General features: G+C 43.1%; 1 protein-coding gene across 4 annotated transcripts in view; it reads left to right on the top strand.

The window, feature by feature from the left end:
• LOC308305174 (acetyl-CoA carboxylase) overlaps window positions 1-14,113 on the top strand; it is a 71,634-nt gene extending 57,521 nt beyond the window's left edge. For all 4 annotated transcript variants that reach the window (XM_080749877.1, XM_080749879.1, XM_080749878.1 and 1 more), the window contains 10 exons: window positions 504-624; window positions 2,595-2,691; window positions 3,106-3,202; window positions 3,936-4,071; window positions 5,038-5,215; window positions 5,691-5,803; window positions 7,439-7,593; window positions 9,268-9,438; window positions 11,444-11,580; window positions 12,172-14,113. In XM_080749877.1, the coding sequence (XP_080606003.1) occupies window positions 504-624; window positions 2,595-2,691; window positions 3,106-3,202; window positions 3,936-4,071; window positions 5,038-5,215; window positions 5,691-5,803; window positions 7,439-7,593; window positions 9,268-9,438; window positions 11,444-11,580; window positions 12,172-12,298 (1,332 nt within the window). In that variant the 3' untranslated portion in view covers window positions 12,299-14,113. The remainder of the gene's footprint in view (window positions 1-503; window positions 625-2,594; window positions 2,692-3,105; window positions 3,203-3,935; window positions 4,072-5,037; window positions 5,216-5,690; window positions 5,804-7,438; window positions 7,594-9,267; window positions 9,439-11,443; window positions 11,581-12,171) is intronic.
• Window positions 14,114-16,343: the final 2,230 nt, after the last annotated feature.

Genomic DNA, 16,343 nt, shown 5'->3' with positions numbered 1-16,343 from the left:
TAAAATAATCATTTTGGCCCTTTGTTTACATTTACAGGGCCCGTACTTTGTTTACATCCTAGTCTGTAGACTAGGATGTACACCTACAATGAAACAGTTGACTATAGCTCCTTTAAGTTAATCATCTGGGGACCCCCCAAAATAATTTGGGGACCCCGCTGGGGGTCCCGACCCACAGGTTGAGAACCACTGCTTTAGTCCACACAGATCCCCATCTGAAACAATGTTTATCTCTCTGACCCCACTCTGCACTGTAGAATCCTCAGTGTTCATTTAACTGTGAACCAATGGAACCAGATGGACCCATAAGGGTCCATTTGGTTTGATTTGTACATTTAACTGGAGACACCCTGAACCCCCGGCAAGGGTACAGGTCCCCGGACTCTATGTTGAGAACAAGAGATGTAAGATACTGTGTCACTCATTCACTGAAGTCGATGTGTGTGGTTTTTTTGTTGCTCTTGTTAAACACGGTTTCTTTTATTTCTTTTGACTTCCTTCAGTGTCGAAATAGTCCTGTACCCATCCTCAACGCCAAGGACTCCATAGACCGCCTGGTGGAGTTTATTCCCACCAAGGCTCCTTATGATCCTCGCTGGATGCTGAGTGGACGGCCTAGCCAGAGTGAGTACATGTTACATCAGTTGTTCTTAAACTTAATCTCAAGGAACACCAGATTCGTATACGTATTATGCATATTAGGCCATGGGCCACCATAGCTCTCAGAGTTAGACCTGTAAAGGTCAATCATTTTCCTGGGGACCGCCTTGGAACGCCTCAAGGACCCCTGGGAGTCCCCAGACCCCCACATTGAGAACCACTGTATTACACGAGTATAGTTTCATCTTAAAGTGGATAAAACCCTGAATAATATTCGGTGTTCTCTGTATATCCTCGCCAACACCACCACCCACATAAATGCTGTTTCAGCAATCTGTGAAGAGCCAGACCTTCATATTTCTCTTTGCGTGTGTCATTTAGAGGTAAACACCGGGTGAGGACAGGTGTTATCATTTCGGGCAGATATCCGCAGGGTCAAGGGTTAAGCTAATTCATGGCTAGGGAGGGGCCATTAGGAGACGGGAGGGCACTTATTCACTCACTAAAAGAGGCCCAGACCGGCCCAGCATCACGCCACGGCAGCCCGGGATCAAGATAGCTCCACGATGGATGTTTTACACAGCGGGTCAGGACCAGGCAGATTCCATATCAATGTAATTACAAGTCAGGGACGAAAGGAGATTGAGCACGGCGAGGGGAGCCGGTCCACGTCTTTAGTGGTGATGAGTGCCGCGGCTTAAGCCATTTAGACTTGAAATTAATTTGATGCTTTAACGATTGAAAAATAGCAGATATACAAGCTCACAGCGCGGCCCCGAGTGCCGCGCTGCGAGCTTGTAGATCTGCTATTTTTGAAAAAATCATGAAAATGTCTGTGAAATCTTTGAATATCTAATTTTTAAAGTGAACATTTGTAACTCAAAATATTTGCTTCTGGGGGGGTCCCGATACGAAATATTTTGAGACGGCGGTCGGCGGCCGAATACATGTAATTCTAGGGGTCCTTGACATGAAAATGTTTGAGAACCACTGACATGGAAACGTTTGATTTTTCAAAAATAGCAGATCTACAAGCTCGCGGCGCGGCACTCGGTGCCGCGCTGTGAGCTTGTATATCTGCTATTTTTTAGTAGTTAAAGCATGAAATAATGATACGTTATAATGCGTACCCGCTCTAAATGGCTTAATTGAATGGTAACCTCTCAGGCTGGCCAATGTTTCTCTCTCTCTCAGTCTGCAGGCAGCACAAGCGCTGACCTAGCCTCTTTATACAGTCATCCATCATGGCCTCTGCCAAGATCACAGATTACAGGTGAACAATACACAACTTCTGACTGCGCTGAGATGACAGCGGTGTATAATCGGGAAACACCGCAGGAGGGTGGAATGTATTTACTGAAGGGGGAAAAAAGGACAGAAATGTGCGACGATATTTCTAGCGTGGCGCGAACGGCCCCGGACACTGAATTAAGTCTGTTTCTCTTCTTTTTGACTGGCTTGTCATTGTAACCTTTCTATTGCTGTCATTCGCCCATATATCCAGCTAGGGGTGGGCGATATGGTGATAATTATCGTTGAGACGATACAATGTCTCCACGATATGCCTTTTCAGAGGTATCGTATACAGTATATCGTGATACAATTGAGGGAGCCTTGTAAGAAATCCTGTTTAAGCGTTAATACAGAGATTCATTGCAGAATTCAATTTAAACCTGCATTTTGGTCTAAATCAGTAGTTCTCAAACGTTAAAATGTCAAGGTCTCCATTTAACTCTGACAGTATACAAATGAAACCAAATGGACCCTTACGGGTCCATTTGGTTTCATTTGTATACTGTCAGAGTTACATAGTTGTAAAGTTCAATTTAGACCTCCCAAAAGGAACCCAGAGAGTCTAGTTTGTGTCAAGTAACTTGAAAAATAACCATAAAAACCAACGTGAAAAAGAATTGTGATAAAATCGTGTATCGTGATACAGCTTGGGAAAATATCGTGATATTGTATTTTTCCATATCGCCCACCCATATATCCAGCGCCAAAGGGATCGTGGCAGAGTGGATTCTTCGACCAGGGCTCCTTCATGGAGATCATGCAGCCATGGGCCCAGAGTGTAGTGGTCGGTAGAGCCAGGTAAGTGATTACAATATTAATCATAATAACCTGTTCCTACAACACTTTTCCAATATGTCCAAGCACGCCCGGAAGCCCTAATTTAGTTCAGCAAAGTGTTTGTGTACATTAGTGCCTTTAAAGGAATAGTTCTGCCAAAAGATTACTTTTTTTCTATCAATTACAGTTTCCACACCCCATGAAGCCTTGAATTCGGGGAGAGAGATTGTTATGTTTTTGTTGCATTCCTAAGCCAATAATTTGATGACTGGAGTCTAAATTGAAGGTCAATTTTGTAATTGATAGAAATTAAGTCATTTTTGGGTGAACTACTCCTTTAAACTGAAGATGAAGGTATGAGCTTTCTAAAACGTGGTTTTTGACATGGGTTTAGGTGAGCTCTAGTCCATTTATAAGTGGTCTCTCTCTCTAAAGGCTTGGTGGGATACCTACTGGAGTGGTTGCTGTGGAAACCAGGTGTGTTGAGCTCTCAATCCCAGCTGATCCGGCCAACCTGGACTCGGATGCCAAGGTAAGGTTTGATCATGGCATAGGCTTTATCGCCCAAAAGTTACAGAAGTATATGGTGCTGACAGAAATTCAGTTGTTTAGGCACTATTCCAGGTGTCTTAAGTCTTAATTCCTTTCACAAAATGCACATACTGTAACTACATTATTAAAAACGCTTATAAAAATAGTTCTAAACAGGTTCTGGTTCACTTCTTGTTGATGGGCCTGATGTTTACCGACAAAATATTTGCTTTAGCGTTGATTTTATAGAAAAGAACAACCCTTGCTTCAATGGAAGACAATAACTGATGAAATGTTATGATGAATTGACATTGTTTACTGTCGTCATGTTGAAATACCTTATTACTTTCTTTTATACTGGATCAGAATTGAGAGGCGAATATGGAGCTTGTCGAACTCCATATGGTTGTCAATATGACATCAGTACTGTTCAGTATAGGAACAGTATGTTAAAGTTTGCATTGATCTGTGTCTAGGCCTGTCACAATTATTACATAATTGCCTAATTGCAATTATTGTGCATAATCGTCATCGTCATAATCATTTCCATGTTGAAAAATGTTCATATATTTCAAACATTATCAAAAATAGTGGAAATAGCAGATCTACAAGCTCTAAACAGTGTTTAGCTTGGAGATCGCTATATCCACTATTCAAGTAGAACGTTATTAAAAGTATATAAGTTATTTGTCATATCTGCCCAGTGAAAAGTGTCTATTTCCTCTTCTTTGTAGCTTATCCAACAGGCTGGACAGGTTTGGTTCCCAGACTCTGCCTTCAAGACGGCCCAGGCCATCAAGGACTTGAACAGGGAAGGCCTGCCTCTCATGGTGTTCGCCAACTGGAGGGGTTTCTCTGGAGGAATGAAAGGTACGTCTCATTCTCCATGGAATCACTGGCTACTTTTGAGACTTGTAAAAATGTATTCACGTGGATCTCTGGATCCACATGGCAACGGCATGGCTCCAATGTGGATATAATGGCATAGCTAAGACGTATGACTCCAAATGTGGGAAAGGTTGAACCACAAAACGTAGAACATCATGTGAAAACAAAATGCATGGAACGCACAGGAAATGTGTCCAGCAATTTGCAAGATTTGCTACCCCCCCCACACACACACACACACACACACACAGACCAAACCTCTTATAGACGGCTAGCCTCCTACAGAGCCACACCTTAAAAGTGTGAGTGTGAGAGTTGCAGCTACATAAATTAAGCGTTACATGAACACAGTAATGAGGAAATCACTCATATCTCAGTTTTGATCTAGGTAAGAATATGAAAACACATTGGTTCTAGTGGTAACTGCCAATTTGCTTTATCCATTTGACAGTTTACTCAATTTTACAGTTAACCCCACTGTTGGCTATTCATCTGTTAGCAGTTGTTGAGAAAGTGAGATGAGGGTTTATAGGAATTAGTTAGTATTGTCTCAAAGTCACAAGACTACTACTACAGTATGTGGAAAATCCTGTCAAAATGACCATGTACAGCCCAACATGGGTGTTGTATGCTTATCCCAGATAATATTGAGGTTTCTCATAGCCAGGATAAACCTTTGCCTGGATTATTATTGTAAACATGACATTTACATGCAATAGCGCTTGTAACAGCTGCCTTAGTAAAGTATCTCGAACATTAAGAGGATTGTTTTTGCCCAGTTGAAGGCAGGACAATGTCAGTCAGACGATTGGTTGGTCAGTCCATCTGTCTGTTGGTCCTGAACAACACATGTTGGCTTTTAAGGTCTTATTGATGTGCAGTTTGCCAATGAAGAAAATGGAATTGCACGTATTCAGTCCGGTATATGGGAATCCTCTCTCTCCTCAGATATGTACGACCAGGTGTTGAAGTTTGGGGCCTACATTGTGGACGGCCTCAGGGAGTACGAGCAGCCGGTGCTGGTCTACATCCCTCCCAACGCTGAGCTGAGAGGAGGGTCCTGGGTGGTCATAGACCCCACCATCAACCCCCGCCACATGGAGATGTATGCTGACAAGGACAGCCGGTGAGCACTCGGACCCGACGCTCAACACACGTCCTGTAAAACAAAAAATAGAGATGAAATCATTAATCGCTTCCTTGTCTTCCTTGTTGCACATAGAACACACTGTGATGATGTTTACAAAAGTTAAGTACATTACAGTAGCAACTACTGGAAAAATATGCTGTTGGCGTATAGAATATGCCAAACTTTTTCCACATGTACATCTGAGGATACTCTTTTCTTTTCCTGTTGCTCTTTTGCCTTTTGCACTCCTTTATTTTTCCATCTTTTTTTTACGTCTTACTATTATTTACACCTTTTTAGATTATTATTATTAATATTTTTAGATGTGGTTTGCTGTTATTATATTGTTTCTTGATATACGACTGCATTGTCTGAAGGATGCCAAACAAAAACAAATTTTACTCTTATGTACCTGTACAAAAGCTGTAACAATAAAGTACAACCTTGAACCTTGTCTCCGCTCCTCTTGCAGAGGTGGAGTTTTGGAGCCTGAAGGCACCGTGGAGATCAAGTTCAGGAGGAAAGACCTGGTGAAGACCATGAGGAGGGTAGATCCCATCTACATGGGCCTGGCTGAAAGACTGGGTGAGTCCACAGCTTCATTTTCTGGTCTGTGTGTGTGCAGGGGCGTCACAAGGGGGGGGGGGAGTGGGACTGAGTTACCAGGGCCCAAGGTGGAGGTGCCTTAATTATTATATACTTCAGCTATTGAATAATAGCAGATATACAAGCTCCAGGGCGGCACCGAGTGCCGCACTGCAAGCTTGTAGATCTGCTATTTTTGAAAAGTCGTGAAAACGTGTGCAAATCTTTGAATATACGGTATGTATTTTTTAAGCGAACATTTGTAACTCAAATTTTGCTTCTGGGGGGCCCCTAGAATTCATATTTTGAGATGGGGGTCCGTGGCCAAATACATATCATTTTTGGGGTCCTTCACATGAAAAAGTTTGAGCACCACTGACATAGAAACATGTTTTTTTCAAAAAACCTTAGAAGGATTTGAAATATTCAAAGACTTGCACAAATTTCACGAATTTTCAAAAATAGCAGATCTACAAGCTCGCAGCGTGGCACTCGGTGCCGCGCTGTGAGCTTGTATATCTGCTATTTTTCAATAGTTGAAGTACCCAGGGCCCAGAATTTGGTGCGACACCCATGTGTGTGTGTGTGTGTGTGTGTGTGTGTGTGTGTGTGTGTGTGTGTGTGTGTGTATGTGTGTGTGGTCTTACCTCGTTCTTATTCATAGCATCTTCCATCCCTCTCCCGGTAAGGAGAGGTAATACATCAGGTATAGGAGCATGTGCAGTGTGTCACCCTCGTTCTTTATCTGAGCTTGATGGTATCGTCCCCGCCTCAACCCCAACCCCCCCCCCCCCCCCAATAGGGAGACGTGTCAATCACAGCAGGCTCAGATCAATCAGCAGCTGCACTGTCTCTCCTTCTCTGCCTATTGATTTTCCCCAAGGCCCAGAGCGGGGTGGGGGGGGGGGGGGGTTGCGGAGGGGGGAGGGGGGACTGAAGGAACGGAGGGGTGACCAGGGAGGGCTGGAGGGTTGAACGATTGGAATTGACAGAGAAGTCAAGTCAGCCCAGGTCGTTTGTGGAGGAGACTAACCTGAAACGCTAACCACCGGGAGCTAATTCAGTCCTCCTCCACTAATAATATTTGTGGGCGTTAAGGTTTGAGATTCTAAACCTGAGCAGCTTTAGGAAGCTCAACTAAAACATACGACCCGTTGCGATGTAAGGTTAGAGTGAGGAGCCTCCAATCAGCCTCATGGCATTCAAACTAAAGAGCCGTTAAGGGCTTTAACTCTCTATTATTTTCTTACTGGTTATTCTCTGGATAACCTTTTAGATTAATCGAATAATCAAGAAGGGCATTTTTTTATATATTGTTTTACATTTTATATATATATCAATGAATCAATTTACCTCTAAAGCATTGTTTTATACAAATATAGTTAAAATAGCAAAAACGCATTGTAATTGATCGATTGAATACTTTTATTATTCAAAGATGTAAACAGTGATGCAATGTGAGCTTGTAGATTGGCCATTCGGTGTGTATAAATCCCCAAAAATGGATTGATTCTTTTATTAAATGATTGATTATCGTTTTTTTTATAATGTACAATCGATTAGTTCAATTAACTTTTGAACCCCCAGATCTGAATCCTGACCTGTGCATTGTTGTGTGTTTTAATGTTCCAACAGGAACCCCAGAGCTGAGCCCCACAGAGCGTAAGGAGCTGGAGACCAAGCTGAAGGAGCGCGAGGAGTTCCTCCTGCCCATCTACCACCAGGTGGCCGTGCAGTTCGCCGACCTCCACGATACCCCGGGCCGCATGCAGGAGAAAGGCGTTATCACGGTAAGGGGGGCAGGGCCGTCACAAGGGGGGGAAAAGTGGGACTGAGTTACCGGGGCCCAAGGTGGAGTGGTCTTAATTATGTTATACTTGAGCCATTGAAAAATGCTGCGAGCTTGTAGATCTGCTATTTTTGAAAAGTCGTGAAAATTTGTGCAAATCTTTGAATATATGTATTTTTTAAGCAAACATTTGTAGGCTAACTCAAATGTTGCTTCTGAGGGGTTCCTGGAACGAAATATTTTGAGTTGGGGTGTCCGTGGCCAAATACATATCATTTTAATGAGGGTCCTTCCCATGAAATGTTTTGAGCACTGACATAGAAACAAAAAGTAGGTTTTTCCAAGAATTTCACGATTTTTCAAAAAATTGAAGATCTACAAGCTCACAGTGCCGTGCTGTGAACTTTTATATCTGCTATTTTTCAATAGCTAAAGCACAAAATAATACGGGGGTCGGTGTGTGTGGTGTGATTCATGTGAGATCACCATCAAAATCAGATCGGCATCCGCGTGCAGCACACAGCACGCGACCGTGGCGGTCATTTTCAATCAGTTTTTGTGTTTTTATTTATGTTTTTTAAGCTATCTGTGTCGTACATGCAGAGGTAGTAAAGTGTGGTGTGTGAATAAGCAGTGCTGCTGCGTGAGCCCGCCTGGAAGCAGCCTGGAGGCCAGTATCAGTCTAGCTGCGGCTGCAGCTCCCCAGTGAATAATGTTGTAATCTCGCTCGGCGCTATGAGACGCGTCTTCACAATTATCTTCTGATGACCCTGGTCAATCACCTCGGCGAGCCCAGGCACAGACCTGCCCCGGGCTACCCCCATCCCGCTCCATCCCAAACCCATCCTTCACACATAAATACAAGCGTGCTTGCTCTCTTTCCCTCTCTCTCTCACTCTGTGCGTGTGTGCGTGTATATATTTTGAGCCCAACGCCACAGATTGCCAATGTTTTGACCGATATTTGTACGAATTACAAAATCTTTACATCAGTTTGGAAAGCGTATAGATTTGATTCAAGTTTCTATTTGAAGCAAACAAATAAATGAATAGGGGAAACAAACTTAACTTTTGATGGATATTGTTTTTATATACTATATTAAACTGCAATATATGAAGAACACATAACTTTAATTATATTATTATTATAATTATTATTATAGCTGATACAAATGTTGCCCAAAAAGTACAATTATGGGCCAAACCGATATACCTGTATGGGTCAGCTCTAATATATATCTGTATGCTAGTCACTAGTGTGCTTGTTTTCCTCACACGGTCGATTCACTTTTATAAAATTACCAATTAGTTTCCAAAAAGTCAAGCGTGTATAACAAAGTTCCTCCTTCATTTCTAACCAATACATTAAATTACCGTTCTATCCAATTTCAGGATTGTTTAACCTTTCCGCTGCTTCATGTTAGGAAAGTGTAGACAAGAAAGAATTGAAGAGAAGCAATACAGGTCTCAGAGTGGGATTCAAGCCTTGAACATTGTGCTTACATGACAAACCACCCAACGTCTCGAGCTTCCAGGGTGCCTCAGAATCTGCTATTTTAACATTTTGGATTAATAGATTCATGTGAGAGACGAGATATTTTTGCCAGTGAAAATCAGATAATGTTGTTTTTTTGTTAGTTTTTTTCACAATTTGTGTTCATTTGTAAATTTCCCAGGACATCCTGGATTGGCAGACATCCCGTCAGTTCTTCTACTGGCGTCTGCGGCGTCTGCTGCTGGAGGACACGGTGAAGAAGAAGATCCAAGCGGCCAACAATGAGCTGACTGATGGCCAGATCCAAGCCATGCTGCGCCGCTGGTTCGTAGAGGCAGAGGGCGCTGTCAAGGTAAGAGCTCCTGCGGCCCTCCTTCCAGATCCTTCTCACACAACAATTTACAATTTAGACATTTAGCAGACGCTCTTAATCCAGAGCGACTTACAATCAACTATCAGCAACACTCACTGATACATACAGTACATTGTACATACATACATACATACACACAAAGTCAGACATAGGAGCAGATCGCACCGCTCAAAAAGTAGGGTATTATAACTGTATTATCCAGTTTTATCCATTCTCATGATTTTCCTACAAATGCAAAAACAATCAAATAATAATGATTGTCTTGGCATTTTTCATTTAAACAGTTAATCAGCTGTTTTTGATTGCAACAATCAACACAAGAAATCCTGGGAAAACCAGACAATCTAGCTCTGATAATTATTGCTTTCATTGTACAATTCAGCCAGCCATAGTGTGACATAACTAAGGTCCAGCTGACCCACAAAGTCCATGGATATCCATTTCCACTTCAGTTACAGGGGTTTCAAATAATTGCTGGGTAATAACCGCAATATTATTTTTAGTAATGTACAGTCAGACAAATAAACCGTAAGCATTCTTATTTACTGCCTGGCAGTAATCCTACTCCAATGTAAACAATCGTTGTATGATTGTTAAGTGGAGCTGAATTGACACAGTATGTAATGAAAAAAAACGACGCCCCATGTGGAGATAAACGCTGTCCGCCGCGGGTCAGACTGGGGCTAGAAGACTAGCCGCAGGGGTTACTGCAGCCAGAGCAGCTTTTGAAGAATCTCAAGGAGTGACCCTCTTGTTGGCTAATGCATTACTCCAATTGGGATTGCCTGTCTTAAGCTACAATTAATCACATCCCTGGCACGTGCAGATAGGAGCGCAACACGCTGTTTCTTAATTAAAAGCAAACAGATTAAAAATGATTAATAAGGGCATTAAATGTTCTAGTGGACTACGAGCAGGAGTGTTCATAAAAAGGCACCAGACCATTAACGCCCTGGAAATCTTTGCTAAGCCCCCAGCCTGGCTTTGTTTGGGATCAGGCATGCCAGCACTCATGAATACTAATTTTTTTTCAGTACCAGGTCCAGTCACAAGACATTAAGCTTTTTCTTTTGATGGGGGTGTGCGTGCGTGCGTGTGCGTGCGTGCGTGCGTGTGCGCGCGCGCATACGTGCATGTGCGTTTGTGTATTGTAAGCTAATTTCTACAACAGCTGCCATTTATGTTTATTTACAGCTAATTTCTACAACATCTGCCTTTTAGGACCATTTAGTACTTGGCTGTATCAAAAGTAGATCTTTATTTTCTTTTCACCGGATCTGGGGAAAACACATGACCCTCGCTTGTCAGCATGAATCAAACCCTCTTATTTCTCCACGCCTGTTTGCCCATTCAGGGGCGTCACAAGGGGGGGGGGAAGTGGAACTGAGTTACCAGGGCCCAAGGTGGAGGGGCCTTAATTATTTCATACTTTAGCTATTGAAAAATAGCAGATATACAAGCTCACAGTGCCGCGCTGCAAGCTTGTAGATCTGCTATTTTTGAAAAGTCGTGAAGATTTGTGCAAATATATGTATTTTTTAAGCGAACATTTTTAACTCAAATTTTGCATCTGGGGTGGGGGGGGGGGGGGGGGGGGGGTCCCTGGAACTAAATATTTGAGATGGGGGTCCGTGGCCAAATAAATATAATTTTGGGGGTCCTTCACATGACAAAGTTTAAGCACCACTGACATAGAAACATTTTCACGATTTTTCAAAAATAGCAGATCTACAAGCTCGCAGCGGCGGCAATCAGTGCTGCGCTGTGAGCTTGTATATCTGCTATTTTTCAATAGTTAAAGTACAAAATAATGCGTAATAATGCGTTCCCAGTTCATGGGGGGCCCACAGTGAATCCTTGTACCCAGGGCCCAGAATTTGGTGCGACACCGCTGCGCCCATTGTTGATAGCTGATCTCATGAGGTCTGGCTGAATATGTGAGCCCTGGTTTCCAATGCTAAGTCCCAGTGGTTCCTGGTTGCAGGCCTATCTGTGGGACAGCAACGAGGACGTGGTGGAGTGGCTGGAGAGGCAGCTAGCCGAGGAAGAGGGCGCCAGGTCCGTCATCGACGAGAACATCAAGTACATCCGCAGAGACCACATCCTCAAGCAGATTCGCAGGTGACACCTCTCAATAATGCACTTTGACAGAAGTGGGATATTGCTTTTTGCGACACCAATTTCCACTTGTCCTTTCTCCACCGTATAACCCCCCTCCCCGAGCACCACTTGCCATAATGGCATTATGACAGTCGACCCCTGAGTCGAGAGAGAGATGAAGCAGGGACCCCCCACAACCCATAGATACCATATAGTTTCATCGTTTGACGGCACAACCTTCAGTGTATTTTGGATTCATGTAAATTTTGTTTTCAGATATTTAACCACTTGAACCGTCAATACTTAATAAACTTGACCTTTCACTTAGTCTGCTCTTTTTCTCCTCTACAGTCTACACCAACCCTCATTTAGCCGATCGTTTAGCCGATCTACAAGCTCACACCGGCGTTGTGAGCTTGTAGATCTGCTATTTTTGGCTAAAGTTCTCAGAATATGGACACTAGGTTCAAGTGGTGTACAAGTGGTTAATAATAATAAAGGAGAAAAAAAAAGTGAGGACCCCCTAGGGGTCCCGGACCCCCTGTTGAAAGCCCCCTGCATTATGATATCATTTTCTCACATGAGTGTCCTTCTCCTTCCATTCCTTCTCAGCTTTGTTCAAGCCAACCCAGAAGTTGCCATGGACTCCATTGTTCACATGACCCAGCATATCTCGGCCACACAGCGGACCGAGGTGGTCCGTATCCTGTCCACCATGGAGGCGCCGGCATCCTCCTAGAATGACTGGGGGAGTGGAGGGGAGGGGAGGGGGCTGCCCTATCTCTCCTGCCTGGCCCTGTGCTCAGCCCACACCCCACGTTTAGCCAGATCTGACCTCCTGACTACACGGTAGGACCTGGGCTGGAATCCAGAGCTGGAGGAGCCAACCTGACGGCCCTTGACGGCAGCCAAGTTACTGATGATGCTGTTGGCAATGATTCTCAGGCAGGGGAGAAGAATTAAGAGTGACTTGATATCACCGTTAACATGTTGTAAATGTCTTGACATGTGTGGCTACAGTAGTGTGGAGATAGTTTAATTGTAATTGTGTATTTAAGTGCAATTTGAGGAATGACACAAAGAGACCAGAAATATCCAGTAACAAAAGTGTGGGTTGTTGTAGATGTTGCACAATGGGCCAACGAAGGGGGTTGTAATTGTTTTGTGATAATCAATTGGGCCTCTGTCCTGTTTGAACTGGAAAATGCATAGCAATAAATTCAGGAATTCAGGATGTAGTCCTAAAAAAGGTACCTTAATTGTTAAGGTTTGCACATAAATATTTGAAGCGTTTAATGCAAATTTGGACAAAGTTACAATGTCTTGCCCGTGAGTGATGGCAAAAAAAGAAAATCACACTCCTTACTAGGGAGAACTTAATTACTGGTCAAAAAACTGGGAGAATGTGGAGGGGAAGCACCATAGCATGTAGGTTTGGGGGGGGGGGGGGGGGGGTTGTCTGCTTTAAACACGTGGACAGAAGAGCCCAGCGGGGCGTAGGTACAAGGTCCCATTCAGATCCTCGCCGTTTCCCAGGTACCCTGGAGTGAGCTGTGGGCAGCCAGCCACACAACAAATCCACGGGAGACGGGATAGCAGCTGCCACCTCTGTTCTCCCTCGCACTGCACACACACACGCTGCTTTGAATGCACTTTACTGCTTACTGGTCCCTCACACTGCATCCGGCAGCACACGCACAGTGTTGCAGTGTTGAATCGGGTGTGTGTGTGCACACACTCTCCCTTTCTCTCTCTCTTTCTCTCACACACTCACACACACACACACACACACACACACACACACACACACACACACACACACACACACACACACAGTTGATTATGGCAGTAATGGACGCATACTGTTTCATAAAGTGGATTCTCCTCCCTTAGGCTGCATTTTCTCCAATTATTGAGGCTTACCCCCACCAAAAAAAAAACAATCGTTAAAAAGAGAAGCTTCTCTAGCAGTCTTTTTTTTTTGTACCTAGAAAATATTTTTTCAATTTATTGCAATTAAATGACTAAATTGTAAAATATTAGTTATGTCAAAGAACATAACTGCATTACTGTATGTCACTCGACTTACACACGCTGTGTGACTTAACGTGTGATTTTTAACTTTTAATGTAATCTTAAGTTAACTGTTACGTTTGAATTATTGGCTTTGTGACTTTTTTTTTATACAGACCTTCCTAGAATTATACAAGAGCATTCTGTGTTTTGATTAGAAACGGGGATACATCCTGGATATGATATGGTACAATTGTGTTTAAAAAATATATGTAAAACGAGTGGGAATCTTGCAATACTTGATGCTGACAATGATGCTTCATTCAACCACAGTTCATTGTATCCTAAACCCTGCTGAAAACGCAAATATTAACAACGTTGTATGGCTTCATTGGAGCTTATTTGGACAAATGGTCCTGTTATGTTACAAGGTGGCTAGTTGTTTCCTGGTTGAGGATGGACAGTAGGTAACAGTTGAGTCCTATCACATTGCAAACTAAATAAATGTGGCCGAACATATAATAAATAATATGCCGTTTCATGTGTTTTGTAAACTGTGTCATTGTTTAAAGCATAATATACAGTAGCTGGAAGTAAGAATACAGAATCAACAAAACAACTGAAGTCGTTAAAAGAAATCGCACTAATTGAATTTCTCAATTACTAGCTTTTTTATGTATTGATGCTCCTCAAGATAGATAATCACATCACTGGAAGCCTCATTAATTAGAGCAATCAGAATGAAGTCTAATACACTGGAGAGGCTTTTTCTGATTGCTCTAAAATGATAGTCTCTTCTTCGGCTACCCACAGACGATTAGTGAACATCTCTTTCTTCTGGATTTTAAACTTCAACCGTCTTAAGGCGGATGAAACAGCAGATCACGTAATAGTGAAGGGATCCATCACAGCTGTGTGTGTGTGTGTGTGTGTGTGTGTGTGTGTGTGTGTGTGTGTGTGTGTGTGTGTGTGTGTGTGTGTGTGTGTGTGTGTGTGTGTGTGTGTGTGTGTGTGTGTGTGTGTGTGTGTGTGTGTGTGTGTGTGTGTGTGTGTGTGTGTGTGTGTGTGTGTGTTTCATATCTTCCCCTTGGCTCTGTCAACTCTATTACTGTCCTACCAACAAATATGTAAGACAAATTGAGTTGCATGCACCCAATACCCACCACAATTATTGGAGGCCCAATAAGAAAATGACTCATTTGGTGTTATAATTGGAAATGTGACTTGCCTGGTCTCTCTGCTCTCCCAGAGGGCTTTGCTCATTTGTGGAGGCATGCTAGGCTGGCTAATTCTTCTTTTAATCACAGACAAACTGCAGAACCGGGTCCTTCCTCTATAACATTTGAATGGAGGGATGGGGATTTGAAAATAGAAAGAAAGAAAAGAAGAGAACAATGTTGCCACAGGAAGCTGTTTGTGTTACCATTCTTCCCTAAGTTTAAAATGAGATGCACCACTTTGTTTCCCAATACAATGCATCCCATAACCCGTCGCAGGTGTAAGGTGTTATTACCATTCACTGTTCAGGCATAGTCAACTTTGTTATAATATTAGGCTATTATTATTACTGTCTCACTCAACGGTAAACAAACCAACGTAAGTGTATACAGGGTATCTGCACATTTAAAAAGTGACAATTTAAGGATTTTCAAGACCATTTTAATACCAAACTGGCCAAACTGTCAAATATTAAGTAAGCAAGAGGCGAACATTGTGACATTAGCAGATCTACATGCTCACAACGCCTCGCACTGCAAGGCGTTGTGAGCATGTAGATCTGCTATTTTCACAATATCTGTGGAACCGAGTCACATTAAATGTAATACCTACAATTCCAAGTGCTTGTCAGGGTGGGGCTCCCCAGTTCATATACTGTATGTTTATTTTGGGGGTCACTGCCTAAAAAGGTTTGAGAACCCCTGAGTTAGACAGAACAAAATGGATGGAACAGTGGACAAATAGAGATGGTGACAGACAGTCTATGACAGAGATGGTGGGGTGGGGGGGGGGGGGGTCTGTCTGGTTGATGGTGAGGGTAGCATAGGGATAAGTGAAGGGAAGCAACCCAATCATCGTGCATCCGAGACGAGCATAATTCCACATTCACGGGTCTCGGCGACTTGACTTGAGAGACAATGCCGGTGACCCAGTTGCAGAATTCCAATTAGTGTGGGATGTATCTGCAACAGTTGAGATGAAAAGAGAACAACCATCTTTACAGAGCCTCCGGGTTCTGGAGTCTGGAACCCCACAACGGCAGCCCGATTTATACTTCATCGTACCAGGGCCAGTCCCTGCTGCTATCAGCAATATAAGCGGTCGCTTAGGGCCTCAACCACCTAGGGGGGCCACATCACAGGGAAAAAACACACAAAAACGTGTTTTGTGCACGTGTCAGTGGGAACCACCTGAAATAATCTTGCATAGGGCCACCTGAGTCCTAGGACCGGACAGTGCATCGGCAATGCATTGTGAGCCTCTTAGGTCAGCTAATTATCGTCGCGCGACACCGTCGTACCACGCAGCCAGGGGTGTCGCACCAAAATACTGGGCCCTGGGTTCAAGTCTACAAGTATATTTCAAATCCTTCTATGTCAGTGGTGCTCAGAATTTTTCATGTGATCCCAAAATGATATGTATTTGGCTACGGACCCCCATCTCATAATATTTTGTTCCAGGGACCCCCCAGAAGCAAAATTTGAGTTACAAATGTTCGCTTAAAAAAAATACATATCATTTGCACACATTTTCACGACTTTTCAAAAATAGCA

The sequence above is a fragment of the Nannobrachium achirus genome (assembly GCF_963921795.1).
Source record: "Nannobrachium achirus genome assembly, chromosome: 19".
NCBI classification, from domain to species: Eukaryota; Metazoa; Chordata; class Actinopteri; order Myctophiformes; family Myctophidae; genus Nannobrachium; species Nannobrachium achirus.
The sequence above is the reverse complement of the archived record's forward strand: the minus strand, read 5'-3'. Positions and strand labels throughout refer to the sequence as shown.